The sequence below is a fragment of the Panicum hallii genome, chromosome 7 (assembly GCF_002211085.1).
Source record: "Panicum hallii strain FIL2 chromosome 7, PHallii_v3.1, whole genome shotgun sequence".
In the NCBI taxonomy this organism is placed as follows: Eukaryota; Viridiplantae; Streptophyta; class Magnoliopsida; order Poales; family Poaceae; genus Panicum; species Panicum hallii.
In genome coordinates, this window is record NC_038048.1 from 40,329,137 (window position 1) to 40,347,557 (window position 18,421).

The 18,421-nt window shown below is 50.4% G+C and overlaps 2 protein-coding genes and 2 pseudogenes across 3 annotated transcripts; all 4 read left to right on the forward strand.

The window, feature by feature from the left end:
- Window positions 1-309: 309 nt before the first annotated feature.
- On the forward strand, window positions 310-3,329 carry LOC112901569 (L-type lectin-domain containing receptor kinase IV.1-like). Its single transcript, XM_025970505.1, has one exon. It carries the CDS (start codon window positions 1,068-1,070, stop codon window positions 3,096-3,098), a length of 2,031 nt encoding a protein of 676 aa, XP_025826290.1. The 5' UTR covers window positions 310-1,067; the 3' UTR covers window positions 3,099-3,329.
- Window positions 3,330-5,131: 1,802 nt separating this feature from the next.
- LOC112899917 lies at window positions 5,132-10,076 on the forward strand (annotated as a pseudogene).
- Window positions 10,077-12,231: 2,155 nt separating this feature from the next.
- Window positions 12,232-13,901, forward strand: LOC112899150 ((+)-neomenthol dehydrogenase-like). 2 transcript variants are annotated; one of them, XR_003230010.1, is made up of 6 exons: window positions 12,232-12,314; window positions 12,404-12,647; window positions 12,741-12,815; window positions 12,928-13,122; window positions 13,224-13,663; window positions 13,798-13,901. XR_003230010.1 is itself a non-coding variant. In XM_025967499.1 (5 exons), exons 1-5 carry the CDS (start codon window positions 12,277-12,279, stop codon window positions 13,605-13,607), a joined length of 936 nt encoding a protein of 311 aa, XP_025823284.1. In that variant the 5' UTR covers window positions 12,232-12,276; the 3' UTR covers window positions 13,608-13,791. The 2 variants fall into 2 exon arrangements, 1 of the variants encoding a protein (XP_025823284.1); XM_025967499.1 differs by lacking the exon at window positions 13,798-13,901 and having other exon boundaries at window positions 13,224-13,791.
- A 1,628-nt stretch (window positions 13,902-15,529) lies between these two features.
- On the forward strand, window positions 15,530-17,020 carry LOC112900788 (annotated as a pseudogene).
- Window positions 17,021-18,421: the final 1,401 nt, after the last annotated feature.

An 18,421-nucleotide genomic window follows, 5' to 3' on the forward strand; every position in this document is an offset into this window, starting at 1 on the left:
GCCGTGATGCGGGTGCCTTGCCCCTCGGTTCCCAGCCGGCCGCTGATCGGATGCCGGAGGTCAGCGGGCAGCCGCAGGCCGCGGCGTCAAGCTGTCGTTCCCGGCCTCCTGTTTCTCGCGTCCCCACGGACGGAAGTCGCCGAGGACGACGCGACCGCCGGACTCGGGAGGACGCAATTACGCGAGCGCAATAACTTCGTCCCGTCCAGTCCCGGCCGCTCACCTTCTGCCAGCTCACCTGCCCCTGCCGCTGCACACCCCCCCCCCCCCCTGCCCTCTCGTGACCAGGCGGCGAGGCGAAGCTTCCTTCGCCATGCCCCCTAGCCTTTTCCGGTCAGCCTTCGCATCCCCGTGGGGGCCGGGGCCTGTCGCTTGCCCGCTCCACCCCCACCACCACCGGCCTCATCTTCTCCGGTGGTTGGGGCTCGAAGAGACGCGAGTCGCCCTAGGGCCAGCCACCAAGAAATTCACACTGATCCGCGGCGAGCGTGCGAGATTTTAGCGCTGATGTAATATGCGAGCCCCTTTTGACTACCTGCGAGAAACCTTAAACAACCTGGCTTGGTAACGAAGCACAGCAGGAAGAAAAGCCAGCGGCGCGGAGTCAAAAGGGGCGCAGCCCACCAGACGGCACTAACCCAACTTGGCTACGCTCGCCCAGTACTGGTGCTGTGTGACGCTTAACCACTCACTGCTGTCATCGCTGGCCAGGATATTTTATCGGCATTTTCCTTGACTTGGATCAGCATCTTCAGTAGTGCTGCAGAAGAAATTCCGCGGGACGCGCCTGTCGCCCGGCAAACCTGTGCCTCGTACTGTGACCGTGGACGGGTCTGATTGGTCCGCGTCACCAACGAACGCCCCTCTTGTGAATTGCGATCAGGCGGCCGCGTTGAACGGCGAGTCCTCGTCGGGGGTCAAAGCATCGCCGCCGTTCACACCAGACATTGCGAGCCACAGAGGGCCCAGGCGGAAGCTCCGTCGTGAGCTACTCCGCTACTTCTTCAGTCCAGAATTGTTTCCGTGGAGAGAGAGCCCGTCAATCTCGCAGCGTGGTCTGGTACGCCATGGGGTGTTTCCGCTTGGTCGTCATCCTCCTCCTCGCCGCGGCCTGCTCCGACCATGCGGCCGTGCTGGCCGCCGAGGAGTTCGCCTACAACGGCTTCGGCGGCGCGGGCCTCGCGCTCGACGGCATGTCCGTGGTGGCGCCGAACGGGCTCCTGGTGCTCAGCAACGGCACCAGCCAGATGGCCGGCCGCGCGTTCCACCCGGCGCCGGTCCGCCTGCGGGACCGCCCCGGCGGCGCCGTCCGGTCCTTCTCGGCGGCCTTCGTCTTCGCCATCGTCTCCAACTTCACCGTGCTCAGCGACAACGGCATGGCGTTCGTGGTCGCGCCCAGCACCAGGCTCTCCGCCTTCAACGCCGGCCAGTACCTCGGCGTCCTCAACGTCACCGACAACGGCAGGGACAGCAACCGCGTGCTCTTCGTCGAGCTCGACACCATGCTCAACCCGGAGTTCCAGGACATGAACAGCAACCACGTCGGCGTCAACGTCAACAGCATGAGGTCGCTGCACAACCACAGCGCCGGCTACTACGACGACGCCACCGGGGTGTTCAACAACCTCAGCCTCATCAGCCGCCAGCCCATGCAGGTCTGGGTCGACTACGACGGCGCCACCACGCGGCTCGACGTGACCATGGCGCCCATGGGCGTGCCCAGGCCCAAGAAGCCGCTCATCTCCGCGCCGGTCAACCTCTCGGCGGTCGGGACGGACACCGCCTACGTCGGGTTCTCGGCGGCAACGGGCGTCATCTACACGAGGCACTACGTCCTGGGATGGAGCTTCGCCATGGACGGCGCGGCCCCGCCGCTGGACACGTCGAAGCTGCCGTCGCTGCCGCGGTTCGGGCCCAAGCCCCGGTCCAGGGTGCTGGAGATCGTGCTCCCGATCGCCACCGCGGCGTTCGTCCTCGCGCTGCTCGTCGGCGTCTTCCTGATCGTGCGGCGGCGGGTGAGGTACGCCGAGGTGCGCGAGGACTGGGAGGTGGAGTTCGGCCCGCACCGCTTCTCCTACAAGGAGCTCTACCACGCCACCAAGGGCTTCAAGAACAAGCAGCTGCTCGGCACCGGCGGGTTCGGGAGGGTGTACAAGGGCGTGCTCCCCAAGTCCAACTTCGAGATCGCCGTGAAGAGGGTGTCGCACGACTCGAAGCAGGGGATGAAGGAGTTCATCGCCGAGGTCGTCAGCATCGGCCACCTCCGGCACCGGAACCTCGTGCAGCTGCTGGGCTACTGCCGCCGGAAGGGCGAGCTCCTCCTGGTGTACGACTACATGTCCAACGGCAGCCTCGACAAGTACCTGTACGACAAGTCCAAGCCCGTCCTCGACTGGGAGCAGAGGTTCCAGATCATCAAGGGCGTCGCCTCCGGCCTGCTGTACCTCCACGAGGACTGGGAGCAGGTGGTCGTGCACCGGGACATCAAGGCGAGCAACGTGCTCCTCGACGGCGACATGAACGGCCGGCTCGGGGACTTCGGCCTCGCGAGGCTGTACGACCACGGCGTAGACCCGACAACCACGCACGTCGTCGGCACCATGGGCTACCTCGCCCCCGAGCTCGTGCGCACGGGGAAGGCGACCCCCGTCACCGACGTGTTCGCCTTCGGCGTGTTCGTGCTGGAGGTGACCTGCGGGCGGCGGCCGCTGGGGTGCATCGCGCCGGACGACCAGAACGTGCTGCTGGACTGGGTGCAGGAACACGAGCGCAAGGGCGCGGCGCTGGACACGGTGGACCCGCGGCTGTGCGGCAAGTACGACGCCGACGAGGCCCGGCTGGCGATCCGGCTGGGGCTCGCGTGCGCGCACCCGCTGCCCGACACGCGGCCCGGGATGCGGCAGGTGGTGCAGTACCTGGAGGGCGACGCCGCGATGCCGGAGGCCGCGCCGACGTACGTGAGCTACACGGTGCTGGCGCTGATGCAGAACGACGGGTTCGACTCGTTCGCCATGTCGTTCCAGTCCACGGCCACGTCCAGCGCCAGCCCCGTCTCCGGCGGGTTCTCGGCCGTGTCGGGCCTCTCCGGCGGGAGGTGAAGATTGAACAAGACGGTCGCTTTCACAGCGACAAGAGTACTAGTTTCTTGCGCGTCATGGCGATGACTTGACCTGGCATTTCTGTAACATAGTTGTACCTCGACTGGGTAAAATTTCTAGCAGTACAGGTTTAGTACCGGTAAGTACAATAACCGTGGACAGTAAATATTAGCGTGATGATGTAACCTGGAGTGCGATATGCGAGGCTCGAAGCAGACATTCAACGATCAACGTCATGTTCCAAAAAAAAAAAAAGAAAGATCAGCGTCATGAGCAAACATCAGCGTCACGGCATCTCTGAAAGAGAAGCGGACAGACCTGTCCATCTTATCTTTTGACCGCAGGACAGCACTGCCACGGCGGCGCGGCCGCTGGCATCGCACTCGCGGCCGCCGCGCTGTTACTTGAATATGTTATCGCGACGCCACCGGCGTGGCGTGCTTGTCGGTTGTCGCCGGCGGCGGCCACAAGATGGCGGCGACGGCCGTTGGTTTCATCCGGCATCGGGCAGCGCGATGCGATAATGAGCGCACGGCCGGGCTGGGCTTCCGCCGCGCCCGTTGTTTTGTGTCCAATTGCAGCACGCACGCATGGTGCTTGTGTTGATTCGTATGGTTGCTTGCTACGTTGGCTGCTTGGCTGCACGCTTGTTTGTTCATTGCCTGTTCCCACCAAACTCATTCATATAAAAAATACCTCCTCAGTCTCAAAATATAAATATAGCTACTTCTAACATTTAAATTTTATCTCATAATATAGCTATTTTAAGTTTCCAAATGGATTTTTTATGAGAGGTCTAAGATGCCCCTCCTTGCATGCAAATTAATTATAGCGTGGAGATCTTCATGCAACCCAAATAGCAAAGCTATAATTATTCTCTTAATTAGTTCATGATAACTAAAGAAGTATCATATAGACTTTTACTCATCATTCTTAATTAAAAAATCTAAAAGGGAAGTAGCTATAGAGGGAGCTAGCACTCCAAACTCAGAGGATTGTTTTTGTTGGGTGTGACCGTGTGAGCACGGAGAATTCTTCTGGTGAGCAGGTTCCGTACAAAAGCGCAAAGGGTCCAAGGTTTTGACACCATCCTCGTGCTGAGAGCCTTGCTTTGTTGTCGTTTGATGCGATTTTTCACAGGTTCTAGAAACGTTGCCATTCACGATTTCCGCGCACGCAACCAAGCTGACCCGGGGCCGGGAGTCCTGGTGCAGGCAGGAGCCGTAGTTCAGGGTGGAGTCAACAGTCAGCACTCAATTGAGAAGTCGACAAGCCTCGAGCCGGTTGGCGGTGTTTGGTTCGGGAGAAGGAAACCTTGTCATGTTAAAAAAAAAATCTTATTATTCAAAATTATTAAATAAAATTTAATTATAAAATTAATTGAAAAATTCTAGACTAATAAGATATATTAATCTATAATTAGCGGATGGTTAATGTAGCATCACTTTTGTAAATTATAGATTAATTAATTTTATTAAATTCGTTTCACAATTAGCACTCGTAATAACAAAAATTTTATTTAAAGTTTAGTGCTCGGTAACGGACCAAAGTTCAGCCGATGCGTGTCTGCGTCTGACTGAAGCAAGTGATGGGGATGCAGCGGATACGGTCCCACGTGTCGCGAAGATTTTTTTGAGTGACTCCACATGGGTCGCGTTAAACAATCCTGCCTCGAGCACGTGGTGTGCTAGCATCCCTGTTCCTCGCAGAACAGTGATGCTCACTTCAAAAATGGGAAAGAAAAAAACAACTACAGTCTACAGTCCCGGAGAATTCCCGCCAGTTACAGAAAAAAAGCCCAGCCCGAGGAGACAGCGGGGGCCTGTTTTGCGCACCCCGACCGTCGCATGACCTGGGCTATATAACTGGGCCGATCTGGACCGTAGGGCCCTCAACTCGTAGGCTGATGCGGCGCACGCCGGTGGCCGCCACACACACGCACGCCGCAAGCGGTGCGCCGCGCGGCGGCGGCTATCTGGGCACACTAGGCTGCGCGCAGGCCGACACTGACTGGCAGACGCCGGTCACCGAAGGGAAAGGTGCCGGCCCGCATGGCCATGCCCGTGTCCACACTCGTGGATCACCCTCTCCAATACAACACCAAGGCTTAGCGCTAGCATTCCTCACACCCACGCCCGCGCCGCCCCGATCGGAGAGGAGGAAGCATCAGCATGGACGCGGCCGTCTCGAATCCGTCGTCGATCAAGAGGTACGGCGGCGGAACCCCCCCTTCCTGCCCCCCTTCAGTTTCTGCGACCCGGCGCCGAGCGAGTTCTGCCCCCGCTGATTTCGCGAGTTCGTCGGCGCTGCCGCGCCGGGTGCATTCAGGATCGCGCTGGTCACCGGGGGGAACAAGGGGGTCGGGCTGGAGACGTGCCGGCAGCTGGCGACCAAGGGGCTCAAGGTCGTCCTCACGGCGAGGAACGAGGCGAGGGGGCTGGAGGCGGTCGAGGCCATCAGGCGCTCCAGCGGCGGCGGCGCCGCCGAGGTTTTCTTCCACCAGCTGGACGTCACCGACCCCTCCAGTGCCGCCCGGCTGGCGGATTTCGTCAGGGGCCAGTTCGGGAGGCTTGACATCCTGGTATGGTTCCCCCTTGCTGCTCGGTTCGCTGGCTGATGTCATGATGTGTGCTCTGTGAATTTGGGGAAGTGGGAATCGGTGCTGTTCCAATTACTAGCAGATACACCGGCAGAGATATGCATTCCATTTTGCTCTTTCTACGTTAATTGAACTTGGTATGCTTATAAATATATAAAAGTGGCAAAACGACCTCGTACGCTGTTGTGCTGAATTTTGTTTGAGACACATCAGCATCACTTTTTCCCTTCTGTTGTCTGTAGATCAATAATGCTGGGATTTCAGGTGTTGACCGAGATCCAGTTTTGGTTGCCAAAGTCAAGGATCAGGTACTCTTAACTAAAGCAAAACATCACATACAAAGTACCGTTGCTTTGTAGGAGCAGTTCTTGAGCAATTCCCATGTAATTCTTATATATTTTTTTGAAAGGTATAATTCTCATATTTCACAAGAAAGCAAAAGTTAATGTAGCTATAGTTGCTGTTTCTATAGTTGTTTGCTGTTGTCTTTCAAAATGTTCAGGTGTTATGTGGACGTCTTCGTTTGAGATTGACAATCTTTAAGTTATTAATTCAACAAGCCAACCACCATGTTTAAGTGAATTGCATGTTAGACTGTACCTTCACCTAAAACCTGATTATTTACTGAATCACATGATTATATTTCTATGCAAACCAGAAAACTAAAAGTATCTGTGTGATTGAAGAATAATAAAAATGTTTATTTATTCAAGGACAGGTTGAAGGCATGGATGTGAACCAGAGAGTTGAATGGATGAGAGAAAATTCAAAAGAGACGTATGAGGAAGCTAAACAATGTATAAGGACGAACTACTATGGTGCCAAGATTGTCACGGAGGCACTGCTTCCCCTTCTTCAGTTATCCTCCTCCGGAAGAATTGTCAATGTTTCGTCAGGCTTTGGGCTGCTGAGAGTAAGTTCTGTAAATACCAAGCTACTGCCTTTTGCAGGTCATTGGCAAGAGTGTTTTGCCAGAATATGTCTGCAGACTGCAGTAGCATGCTTGAATGCCTCCCTTTTGTTTTTGTTGCACAGCAACAAATAGTCTTTTGGAGAAGCATTCTTGTCTGTGTCCACATTCCACAATTTTCTTTCAATGAACCTTTTTCTTTGCTTTTCCTTTAATGGTGGTCTCTACATGACCACAAAAATTTAAGTGATGTCAATGATCATTTCTACTGGGGGTTGCATGCAATAAAAATGTACACTTTGTTTCTGCCCACTTCCCTTGTTCTTGTTCACTTTCGGTTAACGAAGGTCGTACCTTTTCTTTTCAAGCAGAACTTCAACAGTGAAGAACTTAGGAAGGAGTTTGATGACATTGACAATCTTACTGGAAAGAGACTGGAGGAACTGCTAGATTTGTTCCTAGAAGATTTCAAGTCCAACTTATTAGAGGCACATGGGTGGCCAACAGGTGGATCTTCAGCCTACAAAGTTGCCAAAGCAGCCCTTAATGCATACACAAGGATTCTTGCTAAGAAGTATCCTACACTGCGTATCAACTGTCTGACACCTGGTTATGTCAAGACCGATATGTCTATGCACATGGGAGTATTGACACTTGAAGAGGGCTCTCGCAACCCTGTAAAAGTCGCTCTCTTGCCTGACGATGGCCCAACTGGTGCTTATTTTGATCTGAATGGGGAGGCGCCCTTTGTGTGATCATATTATATGATCACGTTTCCCTTACTCAGTTTTAGAATAAAAGAAAGGGTTATAGAGTAGTTGGTGCTGCTACTATTGTAGTTTGACTTGTGTACTCAAACTAGCACGTTGAGGAAATTGTCTTGCTCCACATTATGATTCGTCGTCTTCTATATGATCTCTCTGGAGACGCTTTCATATTTGCAATTGACCGCTGATCTCCCTGGAGAAGTTTGCATATTTTCAGTGGACCACACTTGGCATGTTTGGTCGCACCAATTCTTTACATTTCCCCCCTGAGAGGGCAACTACTTCCTAGTTCCTACTACTGTGGGCTGTGGCCACGTTGTTCTGGGTTGGTGTCTAGATGCATAGATAGATGGTAGCATACGATGGTTAAATGCTATTTCTTCGGGAGCATGAAGCATGTCCTTTTGACTTTTCCACGGATGCAAGTGAGTTTGTTCATAACCACAAAGCAGGTGAGAATTTACACGACTAGTTCTTCCATTTTTGCTTTCAGAAATTGTTTGAATCAGGATATATTGCTTCTGACTTAGTAAATGCTCCTGCTTTTTTTTCGAGGTAGTAAATGCTCCTGCTTAGTCAAGTTTATTTGACGTTTTGGACAAAGGAAACTGTTTCTTTTCTCCTTGTTTTGTTGTCTGAACGTCACAGGAGGTAGTATATTTTAAGTAAGTTGGTGGTCAGTGAACAAATTTATCAAACAAAAGCTGCTGATACTAACAAATGCTCGGTTGCTCACTGTATGAAACTTTAAATCAACCCTCTTGGTAAGAAGACCAGTGAATCGCCTGTGGCAGTGCAATAGCCTTTTTATTTGGAATGTTCACACCTAAGTCAGGCTTTTCTGCATTCTATCGTGGAAGATTGTTTTCATGTTTGATCTCTGCATGACGTCAGTGTTTACCTTTAGTCGGTTTATTCTGTGTCTTTATTATGCAGCTGTTCAGAATTCAGAAGATATCCAATTTCTTGCATGGATCACCTGCAATCTGATGCTGCCACCATGATTTGTCCCGGATGAAAAAAATACAGGGACCTGTCTTGTCATCTCTGTTAACATGCCCCACGTGAAGAATTTGATTTCAATATCATCCAAATATAAAAAGAGTATAAAGTTGAGAGGTACATGTAAGTCTCCTTTTCCCTTTAAATTAACCTCTTGATAAGGCCTGCCCATAGAACACCAGACTGACCAGAGAAAGTCATCTCCTAGCGCCTTGTTGGAGCAGAGCTCGTGGGGCACGCTCATGGAGGGAGCCATCTCCAGTTCCCCAAGCACAAGGTATGCATCTCTCTCTTGCCATGTTGGCTTGCTACCTGAACTGTGTTACAGAGTCATGGCGGTTGCATGCTAGGGTTGCCGTGGTCACCGGTGGTAACAAAGGGATCGGCCTAGAGGTGTGCCGGCAGCTGGCTGGGAATGGTGTCACCGTCGTCTTAACGGCTAGGGACGAGACGAGGGGCGCGGCCGCCGTCAAGAAGCTCAGGGAACTGGGGCTTTCCAATGTCATTTTCCACCAGTTGGACATCACAGACGCATCAAGCATTGCTAGGTTAGCCGATTTCGTGAAGACCCGTTTTGGGAGGCTAGACATTCTGGTAAGTCTTCTTTCAAAGTTTTGAAGGTTCGCTGTATATGGCTGCAGACCTGTAATGGCGATGGGTTGATGAAGGTGCCCTGTTTGTAGGTAAATAATGCTGCTTTTGGAGGCGTTGAGTACGCCCGAGATCCTGCTTACGCATCAGTAACCAGCGATGAAGAGGTGAGATTTACATCTTCAGCTTATCTGTGCATGAACTTTTTAGTGAACAAGCTTGTTTGTTGATGCGTGTGACAGCTGAGGGGCATGGATAGGGACCAGAGGCTTGAATGGTTGTGGAGAAACAGCCGGGAGACTTACGACGCCGCAAAGAAAGGCCTGCAGACAAACTACTACGGCACAAAGCATGTGATCAAAGCCTTTCTGCCTCTGCTGCACGCCTCCTCCGATGGAAGAATCGTTAATGTTTCATCCGACTTTGGGCTGCTTAGGGTAACCTCTTTTGATCACACTGTTCCAAATTCCAATCCAATGCTATCAATTTCATCCAATCTCTAGCCCTTCTATTCTACTAGATAGCACGAAACGGTGACAAAATCTCTTCCCGATGCAGTTTTTCAGAAACGAGGAGCTGAAGCAGGAGCTGAACGACGTTGGCAACCTCACGGAGGAGAGGCTGGACGAGCTGCTGGACATGTTCCTGAACGACTTCGAGGCCGGAAAGGTAGACGCGCGCGGGTGGCCGGCAGCATTCACGGCGTACAAGGTGGCCAAGGCGGCCATGAACGCGTACTCGAGGATCCTCGCGGCGAGGCAACCCGCGCCGCGCGTCAACTGCGTGCATCCCGGCTACATCAAGACCGACATGACTGCACACTCGGGGCTCCTGACGCCCGAGGAAGGCGGGCGCAGGGTGGTGGAGGTGGCGCTGCTGCCGGAAGGCGGGGTCACCGGCGCCTTCTTCGAAGACGGCGAGGAGGCGTCGTTCGTGTGAGGCTTGTGGTCTGGCGTTCAGATTCGGAATAAGGAAGCGAGCTGCAGGTGCCTGGTGTGTGGATTACTGCTGAGCTGCGTACACATCTGAAATTGAAATGTTAAGTACAGCCGATGAATCGCATATCATGAGAATGCGATCTAGCGTTATTATTTTCGATTTTTTTCACAGCTGCTTGAAGTTTTTCTTGCCATGGGAAACGACTTGCAGTAGCTAGCAGTGTTAGCATTTGCTTCGGCATGACGTCACTGCTTGCCTAAGATTCAGCTCCGCGACAGCTGCTGCCGTGCCGTTTAGACCAGTATCTGTCTTAGGGCAACTACATCGTCAGTAGTTTTATAGATTGTCTCATACAATTTTAGGTAGAATTTTTGATGATGCGGAGAAGAGAAGGGAAGAAGAGACAATAAGATGGTTGCTTCGCGAAACAACAGTCTCATAAGCTAAAATTAAAGATTATAAGATCGTTTTTTACTATTATTGTACGAGTTGTTGTCATACTACCTATAATATTTCTTTTTTCATTTCACGAATTAAGTGATATGGTGTACTATGAGAAAAAAAAGATAATTTATCGTAAAGGTTGTCTGTTAAGTCGTTTCAAAATGAGATATCCTTGCATGAACATATAAGACCGCCTATTAGATGAATTAATGTATTTGCCCTTGTCCCGTTATCCCGCTATTCGGATTTCTGACGAAGTAACGATATCCGATCTTTGACCGACTTTCCAATTTTGTAAAACTTGGACGATTTTCTCCGCCGCACACGTACATGCATGCATATATATGTAGCCAACTAGCCATCCAGATGAAGAAACTGGGGCTCTTGACTCGTCGTCTACCTCACACGTGCATCGTGTGAACGTGTCCAATCTCGTGCAGTCGTGTTCACATGTGATATTCTCTCCTGCGCCGTGCTCACGTGCAATTTACCTACTGAGGAAACAGTCAATAAAAATGGCGATCGTGATCTCCTGATCGATCTCCATGACTTGTTTGGAGCTGAGTTCGTGGAGCACGCTCATGGAGTCATGGCCTCATGGGGGAGCCATCTCCAGTGACCCAAACACACACAGGCCTATGTGAATATGGTGTAGAAAGGCCCATTCGGGTTGACCTCTACAGTAGGGCCGGCTGCAGGAAGGCCCAGTTAATTTTACTAGGTTCTATAAATGGCTGTCCAGGCCTGGTTTCTAGAAGAACGAGAAAAGCCCAATTAAGTTTGAGATCTCGTTAAGTTTAGGCTCTAAATTCAAGCAAGAAAATCAGCAGCATAGGCCTAATTAAAAACTTCGAGATAACCTCTCTGCAGCCAAGCCTAGCCCAAAATAGCCACTGGAGACAACTGGTCCGGTCCTCTATGGGCCAGGCTCATTTTTCTCAGGACATGCCACCGTTTAATCACTGCAGGTCTATTTTGGAATGAAAGAACGAAAAATAGAGGAATGGAAAAAAAGTACAGGAACTAGTTGTAGGTGTAGTAGTAAAATAGAGGATTAGAAAAGAAAAAATGTCCAGTTTATATTTTTAAATGATCATAAAAATCTAATTTTAAATCTTCAACTATAAAATCGAATAATAAGGACCATCCAGCTGTTGAAACCAGATGTTTTAAAGGTAATTTTTCACTTTAAAACAATAAAAATATTCAAATATCTCTGCTATTAATAAAACCGTAGCGTCTGCCGGCAGAGCCACGGGCGGCACGGCACCCATCCACCCGACTCTGCGGGTGAAAAGCACATGTTAGTTCTGCGGCGGTGCTGTTGCTGCAGTCTGCAGGCAGTTGATGAATGACTCTGCTCACCTGTATTGTCGTTCTGCCTGTTGTTGTTGGCTATATATTGACTTCCTCACCTGAATGACTCTAAGAAACTTAACTGTAATCACACATACTTATGAGCCACACATATGCTGGGAACTATCGATCCACTCGAAGGTTGCTGGTTGGCGGAAGCACTGAACAAGGCACGGAGCTGCTGGCATGTATCACGTTCACGTGTACGGATGTCGTCCGTCGTTGCCCACGTGATGGCCAACTGATTAACACGTGCCAACGACACTATGCTAGGGAAATAGATCGTCGGTAATACCCTCTGTCTCTCATAACAAGCTTAAATGGTATTGGTTGGTAATTTTTCAATTCATGTCGTAGATATTTTAGTCCTTCATCAGCTGAAAATTGATGGGTGGAGGCAGCTAGCTGGAGAGCTACTGTAAGGGCAGCTAGATAGATAGTTACTGGCTGGATAATTAAAAGTTATATCCCGTAGCTATAAAAGCTAGTGGCCTTCTGGAACTATATCTATCGACAAGTATCGGAGCAAGACAGCTCCCATCCTGTTGCTCGAGCTCGCAGCGCACGCTCATGGAGGACGCCATCTCCCGTATTCCTCGCAACACAAGGTACGTGCTATTGTAGGATCCGGTGAGTTCCGATCGTTGAGTAACACATGCGGAACCACTCGTCGTGGTTTGCATTATACTGTTGGCAGAGTTGCCGTGGTCACCGGCGGGAACAGAGGTATCGGGCTAGAAGTGTGCCGGCAGCTGGCGAGCAATGGCGTCGCCGTCGTCCTGACGGCGGTGGACGAGAAGATGGGCGCGGAAGCCGTCGAGAAGCTCCAAGGGTTGGCGGTGTCCGACGTCCTTTCCCACCAGTTGGATATCACGGATGCTTCCAGCATCGCTCGACTGGCCGATTTCTTGAAGACCCGGTTCGGCAAGCTGGATATCCTGGTGAGCGAACCTCGTTTTCCCCAACTTCTCGAAAGATCGATTAATACGGCTGCCGGTGACTGATAGTAGAATTTGTGAGCTATTAATTTGTAGGTGAATAATGCCGCGGTCTGTGGGGTTGTGTTCTTCCGAGATCATGCTGATGCTTCAGTAACTAGCGGTGAAATGGTGAGCTTTTTTACATCTTCAGCTAGTCACACCTTCATGGACGTGTTCTGTGCTCTTCTGTCTAACACGGCCAACTGAATTCTGCTCTTCCATCTGTTGTTGTGTGCGACAGTTCAAAGGCATGGATAGGGACGAGAGGCTTGAATGGTTGTGGGGAAACTGCAGGGAGACGTACGACGCTGCCAAGGAAGGCCTGCAGACAAACTACTACGGCACAAAGCACGTGATCGAGGCGCTGCTGCCTCTGCTGCAAGCCTCGTCCGATGGAAGGATCGTTAACGTCTCCTCCGACTTTGGGCTACTAAGGGTAACTTAATGTTGATCACACTGTCCCGATCCGGCCATTGGTAGTTCCCAATTGGACCAGATCAGAGTTCAGTCTTAACAAAAGTTCTTACCAAAATACAGTGTTTCAGAAACGAGGAGCTGAAGCAAGAGCTGAACGACACTGACAACCTCACGGAGGAGAGGCTGGACGAGCTGCTGGCCATGTTCCTAAAGGACTTCGAGGCCGGCGGGGTCGAGGAGCGCGGGTGGCCGTCCGCGTTCGCGGCGTACAAGGTGGCCAAGGCGGCTGTGAACGCCTACTCGAGGATCCTGGCGCGGAGGCACCCCGAGCTGCGCGTCAACTGCGCGCATCCCGGCTACGTCAAGACGGACATCACCTTGCACTCGGGGCTCTTGACGCCCGAGGAGGGCGCGGGCAACGTGGTGGAGGTGGCGCTGCTGCCGGAACGCGGGGCGACCGGCGCTTTCTTTGAGGAGGGCAAGGAGCTGGCGTCCTTCGTGTGATGTTTGATCGGGACGACACGCTCTTGTTCATCCGCCGTGTGTTTGGATCGCTCTCGGTATGTATGGCTTGCTTGATTGAGAGTATATCGTAGGTCTCGAGCTGGACGATTGTGGTGATAAACTTTTTATGTATGTGAATGATTGTGGCGATGAACTGACGATGTGTGCCACTATTTTTCGTTTTTTTCAGTGACGAATTTGCAAACATAGCGTGTACAAAGGTACCACATGATCAAATAATTGCAACCACGCGGTTAGTCCTATCGACTGAAATTTCATTTCTACAATCGAGCCTATTTCAAGAAAAAAATCTGGTCAGGTTCATTTCTGTTCATTATAAAATTGAAATTCACAGTTAAGAAGTAAATAAATTTAGAATTTCTTATATTATTTTTCGATACAAGATGTGTCAGCAGTATTTTTGAATGATGTAGTATTTGATGAAAGGTGTACTTGCGCGTGGGCTAAGCAACGTTTAATGTTCAAGACGGACCATTTTTTAAATTAAATAATACAAGTTTTATATAAAAACTGGTTTAGGACATATTTGGCAAAGCTTAAACTTTAGAATTCTTGGAGCCAAGTAACTCCAAGAATTTGGAAAGCTGGGCTATTTTAATTTTTACTTAAAAGTTAAAGATTCTAAATAAAAATCAAAACATTTTCACAACGAACCGTAAGCCACTAGTTCTGTTGGACCAATTATCACCCACACGCGGGAAGAGAGGAATTTAGCTCATTTAGAGCATATACAATAGTCCTCAAATCAGACCCTCTACTTACTGACCAAGAGCTCTCTCTATTTTTTGAGGGCTCGTAGAGGGCTCGTTTTTCTTACATCAGTACATAAACTCATATTCATCTTTCTCATCTATCTCGGTAGACTTTAAATCCAGGACTAATGCTCTTATTAGTTCCGGGTCCAAATTTTATGGACGGCAAAGGACTTTTAGTCCCGATTGGTAAATGACCATTTAGTCCCGGTTGGTAAAGGATCCTTTAGTTCCGGTTGGTAATTTCAAGTCGGACTAAATGGTTCTTTGCGGGATAGTTTAAATGGAAAGCATCCTATTTAAAAGTCACATATGTTGTTTAGGTGGGATGGTAACGAAACTACACGCGAGGCAAGATGTCTTGGTTTGAGTTCCGCGGAATGCAGTGGTGCTCGCCAATTATTTTTTAAGACCTGGATAGGGGGCTCCTAAGGCTAGTTTCGAGTGAGCATACACGCATTTAATACTACCAAATTAAAAAAAAGTTGATGCAAAGTGACCACATAACATTTTATAAAATACTATCAACATTTACTTGAATTCAGTCTAACGGACCAAAATGTTTCAATCCTAAAATAAAGTTACACATTAGGGAAAATTACGAATCTACTGAAAATGAAACCCTGAACAATGAAAATATAAACGAGAAAGATAGATGCTACTACTAGTCATCACCAACCCTAATTATCATTTTTTTTCTTCCTCCTCATATACATCTTAGTAGGTAGATGAGACGTTGAGGATGGATTGTCCAGATAGAGTACAGTGTCGAAGTTGGACTAAGTTAACAAGTTGATTCTGGAGTTTTGTCATGTAGGCCCCTGTATCGCTGTACATCAGGACTGTTGATACAGGTCAATTCTCACGTGTATCACGTTGTTCTGGCTTTGAGCCGCTCGGCAGCAAGCTCCCAGCAGCTGCATCGTGATTGGCAGGGTCGATTTTACACCGTGAAGGAACAGCTTGACTGCAGCGGCTGTTGCTGGCTGCTGCAGCTGCAAGCTTTTCCGAGAACTATTGACCAGTGCAAATTAAATAGCTCCACTCAACAAGCGACCGAGCATGTTGCTAAGTTGCAATAATAAACCCACCAGCCACCACACTACAAATTAGAAGCCCTTGCTTGAAGCAAAACGGAACCCATACAAAATGGAGGCCGCCCTGATATGGAAGCCTAACTTCGTGGTCATCCCATGGCCAGCCACCAGCCACATCACCCCCATCGTCGACGTCGGCTGCCTCCTCGCCGCGCACGGCGCACCGGTCACCATCATCACCACGCCCGCTAGCGTGCAGCTCGTCAAGGGCCGCGTGAACCGTGCCTCCCGAGGCTCCGCCGGCGTCACTGTCACGATCATCCCCCATTCCCAGCCTCTGAGTCCGGGTTGCCTGATGGCTGCGAGAGGATGGATCATCTCCTATCTTCCGACCTCGTCCCAAACTTCTTTGACGCCGCCACGCGGTTCGGCGAGGCCGTGGCGCAACACTGCCGACTCATGGCGCCGCGCCGGCCGAGTTGCATCGTCGCCGGAGTATGCAACAAGTGGGCACACGGCGTGGCTCGTGACCTTAGCGTGCCCTGCTTTGTCTTCCACGGATTCAGCGCGTTCGCCTTGCTGTGCTGCGAGTACCTGCACACCTACAGGCCGCACGAGTCTGCTGCGGCGTCGATGGACGACCGCATCCACATTCCGGTCCTGCCGCCTTACGAGTGCAAGCTCGCGATGAGGCAGCTACCGGTGCAGTTCCTTCCGTCGTGCACCATTCCTGATGGCCGCCGTCGAGAGACTCGGGAGTTCGAGATGGCCACGGACGGCATTGTCGTGAACAGCTTCAAAGAGCTGGACCACGGCTCGGCCGCGCGTCTCGCCGCGGCCACGGGCAAGACGGTGCTCGCCGTCGGCCCCGTCTCTCTGCTCGGCGCACCTAGCCTGCTCGACTTACAGGCTGACTCGGTCGAATCCAGGCGGTGCATGGCCTGGCTGGACGCCAAGAAAGCCAAGAGTGTGCTCTACGTTAGCTTCGGCAGCGCTGGGCGCTTGCCCCCGGCGCAGCTGATGCAGCTCGCCCGAACGCTCGTGTCGTGCCCATGGCCTGTCCTCTGGGTCATCAAGGGCGTAGACTCGCTGCCAGGCGGCGTCAAGGAGTGGTTGCAACGTAACACCGACGCGGATGGCGTCGCGGACAGCCAGTGCCTCGCCGTTCGCGGGTGGGCGCCGCAGGTTGCCATCCTGGAGGCTGGAGCACCCCGCAGTCGGCGGCTTCGTGACGCACTGCGGCTGGGGCTCGACGCTGCAGAGCATCGCCGCGGGCGTGCCCATGGCTACCTGGCCGCTCTCAGCGGAGCAGTTCCTGAACGAGAAGCTCGTCGTCGACATGCTTGGTGTCGGCGTGTCCGTCGGCGTGACGAAGCCCACGGTGGGTCTGCTGACCAGCGGCAAAGGCGGCGACGGCGAGGTGAAGGCTGAGGTAGGGTCAGAACAGGTGAAGACGGCGTTGGATAAGCTGATGGGCGGAGGCGTCCATGCGGAGGAAAGGAGGAGGAAGGCTCAGGAGCTTAAGACCAAAGCCAAAGCTGCTCTGGAGCATGGAGGATCTTCCTACCTGAATCTGGAGATGTGGTTCCTCAGTTATAGTTGATCTGATCAGTCATTTTTTTTCTGGCCTATAACTTTGTGCCGTTGCCTTTTAGCTTGAATAATAATTTTGAACGAGTTCGATAGAAGAATGTGCTATTTTTTTTATAACTTTGGCAAGGATATTTGCAGAGTGTTCATAAAAGAAGGGTGTGTGTACATGGAATCTGAGTATTTTATGGGATCTGAGCGCACGTGCATTTGTTTCTGTCAAAACACTTGAGCACTTGCATATTAAAAATCGAGTGTTGTGGTAGAGGACAACACACGGATTTGGGTGCGTCAAATTTTGATCAGACGGTGCAAAAAAATAATCTAAATAATTTATATACAACAAAAACAGAACTGGCATATTTTTACCACATATTAAAATTGGATCACTTAACACCTAAAATATATTTTTATTGGCATCACATATTAACGCTAGAAAAATAAAAAAATAGCAGAAAAATATTTAGTATTATAAAATCCCAGTTGATATTGTATTACCCAAAAAATTGGACCACAAACAGATGGGGGCTCGTGTGTGTGTGCGTGGGAGGGGTGATGGGCCAATATTCAGCAAAAATTGAAAATGGAGGTTAAAAAAAGCTAGGGATGGAAAAATAACAGAAAAAAAATGAAAACTTGGCTCCCAAGAAGGTCAGGATCAGGACAGATCCTAACGGAAAAAAAAGAACGCCCTCTCTCCCCTAATTGGCCAGCTTCTGCTCGGCAAAAAAAGCCACGAAGATAGAAGACGGCGACCAAGAAAAGGGACAAAGCAAAGAATTAACAAGAGGGTGTGGAAGAAGAGGGGCATCTAGAAACATCTCAGGTAAACAAAAATAAAAAAGAGAATTGTTTACTTGTTGCTTCCTCTCCCCACCCCCAGAACATACCCTAAAGATCTTGCTGCATCATCTTACTAGTATTTGCATCAGACCAAACAAAAAGCATAGAAAAGTTAATCCTCTTTTGCTAGAAAGCAAAGGCAAACATTGATGTTTAAATAACCAGAACAATCAGAACCAGATTACAGGTGATATGTACCCCAGTTATAGGTTTATGTACTGCTATTTACAGTAGTCATGTGACTGTAAAAATAGTTAAATTACACAGTAAAACAAATGTAATATTGTTTTTATTTTGTGCTGATTTCTATCCATGTTCATTGTAGTGGAGATCCATGATGCAAGAACAATAAATATTACAGGTGCATTCTCCCCCCTTCCCCCACCCTCACACCTAGTTGTTAATACCACAGATGCATTAAAAAAAGGAGCAGAAAAAAACACAAAGTGTTGTTTTGATTATGCGAAAAACAGATTGCACATGCTTATGCCACTATATATGATTTAGATAAACTACTCTACCATAGATAATACATAAAACAACTTCCAACTTCTGGTAAGTTTCTATATTA

Bases quoted from the DNA above. Each gene is read 5' to 3' on its own strand.
- LOC112901569 (XM_025970505.1), top strand. From the start codon at position 1,068: ATGGGGTGTTTCCGCTTGGTCGTCATCCTCCTCCTCGCCGCGGCCTGC.
- LOC112899150 (XM_025967499.1), top strand. From the start codon at position 12,277: ATGGAGGACGCCATCTCCCGTATTCCTCGCAACACAAG. The intron at 12,648-12,740 runs GTGAGCGAACCT...ATTAATTTGTAG, and splicing joins TCGGCAAGCTGGATATCCTG to GTGAATAATGCCGCGGTCTG. The intron at 12,816-12,927 runs GTGAGCTTTTTT...TGTGTGCGACAG, and splicing joins CAGTAACTAGCGGTGAAATG to TTCAAAGGCATGGATAGGGA.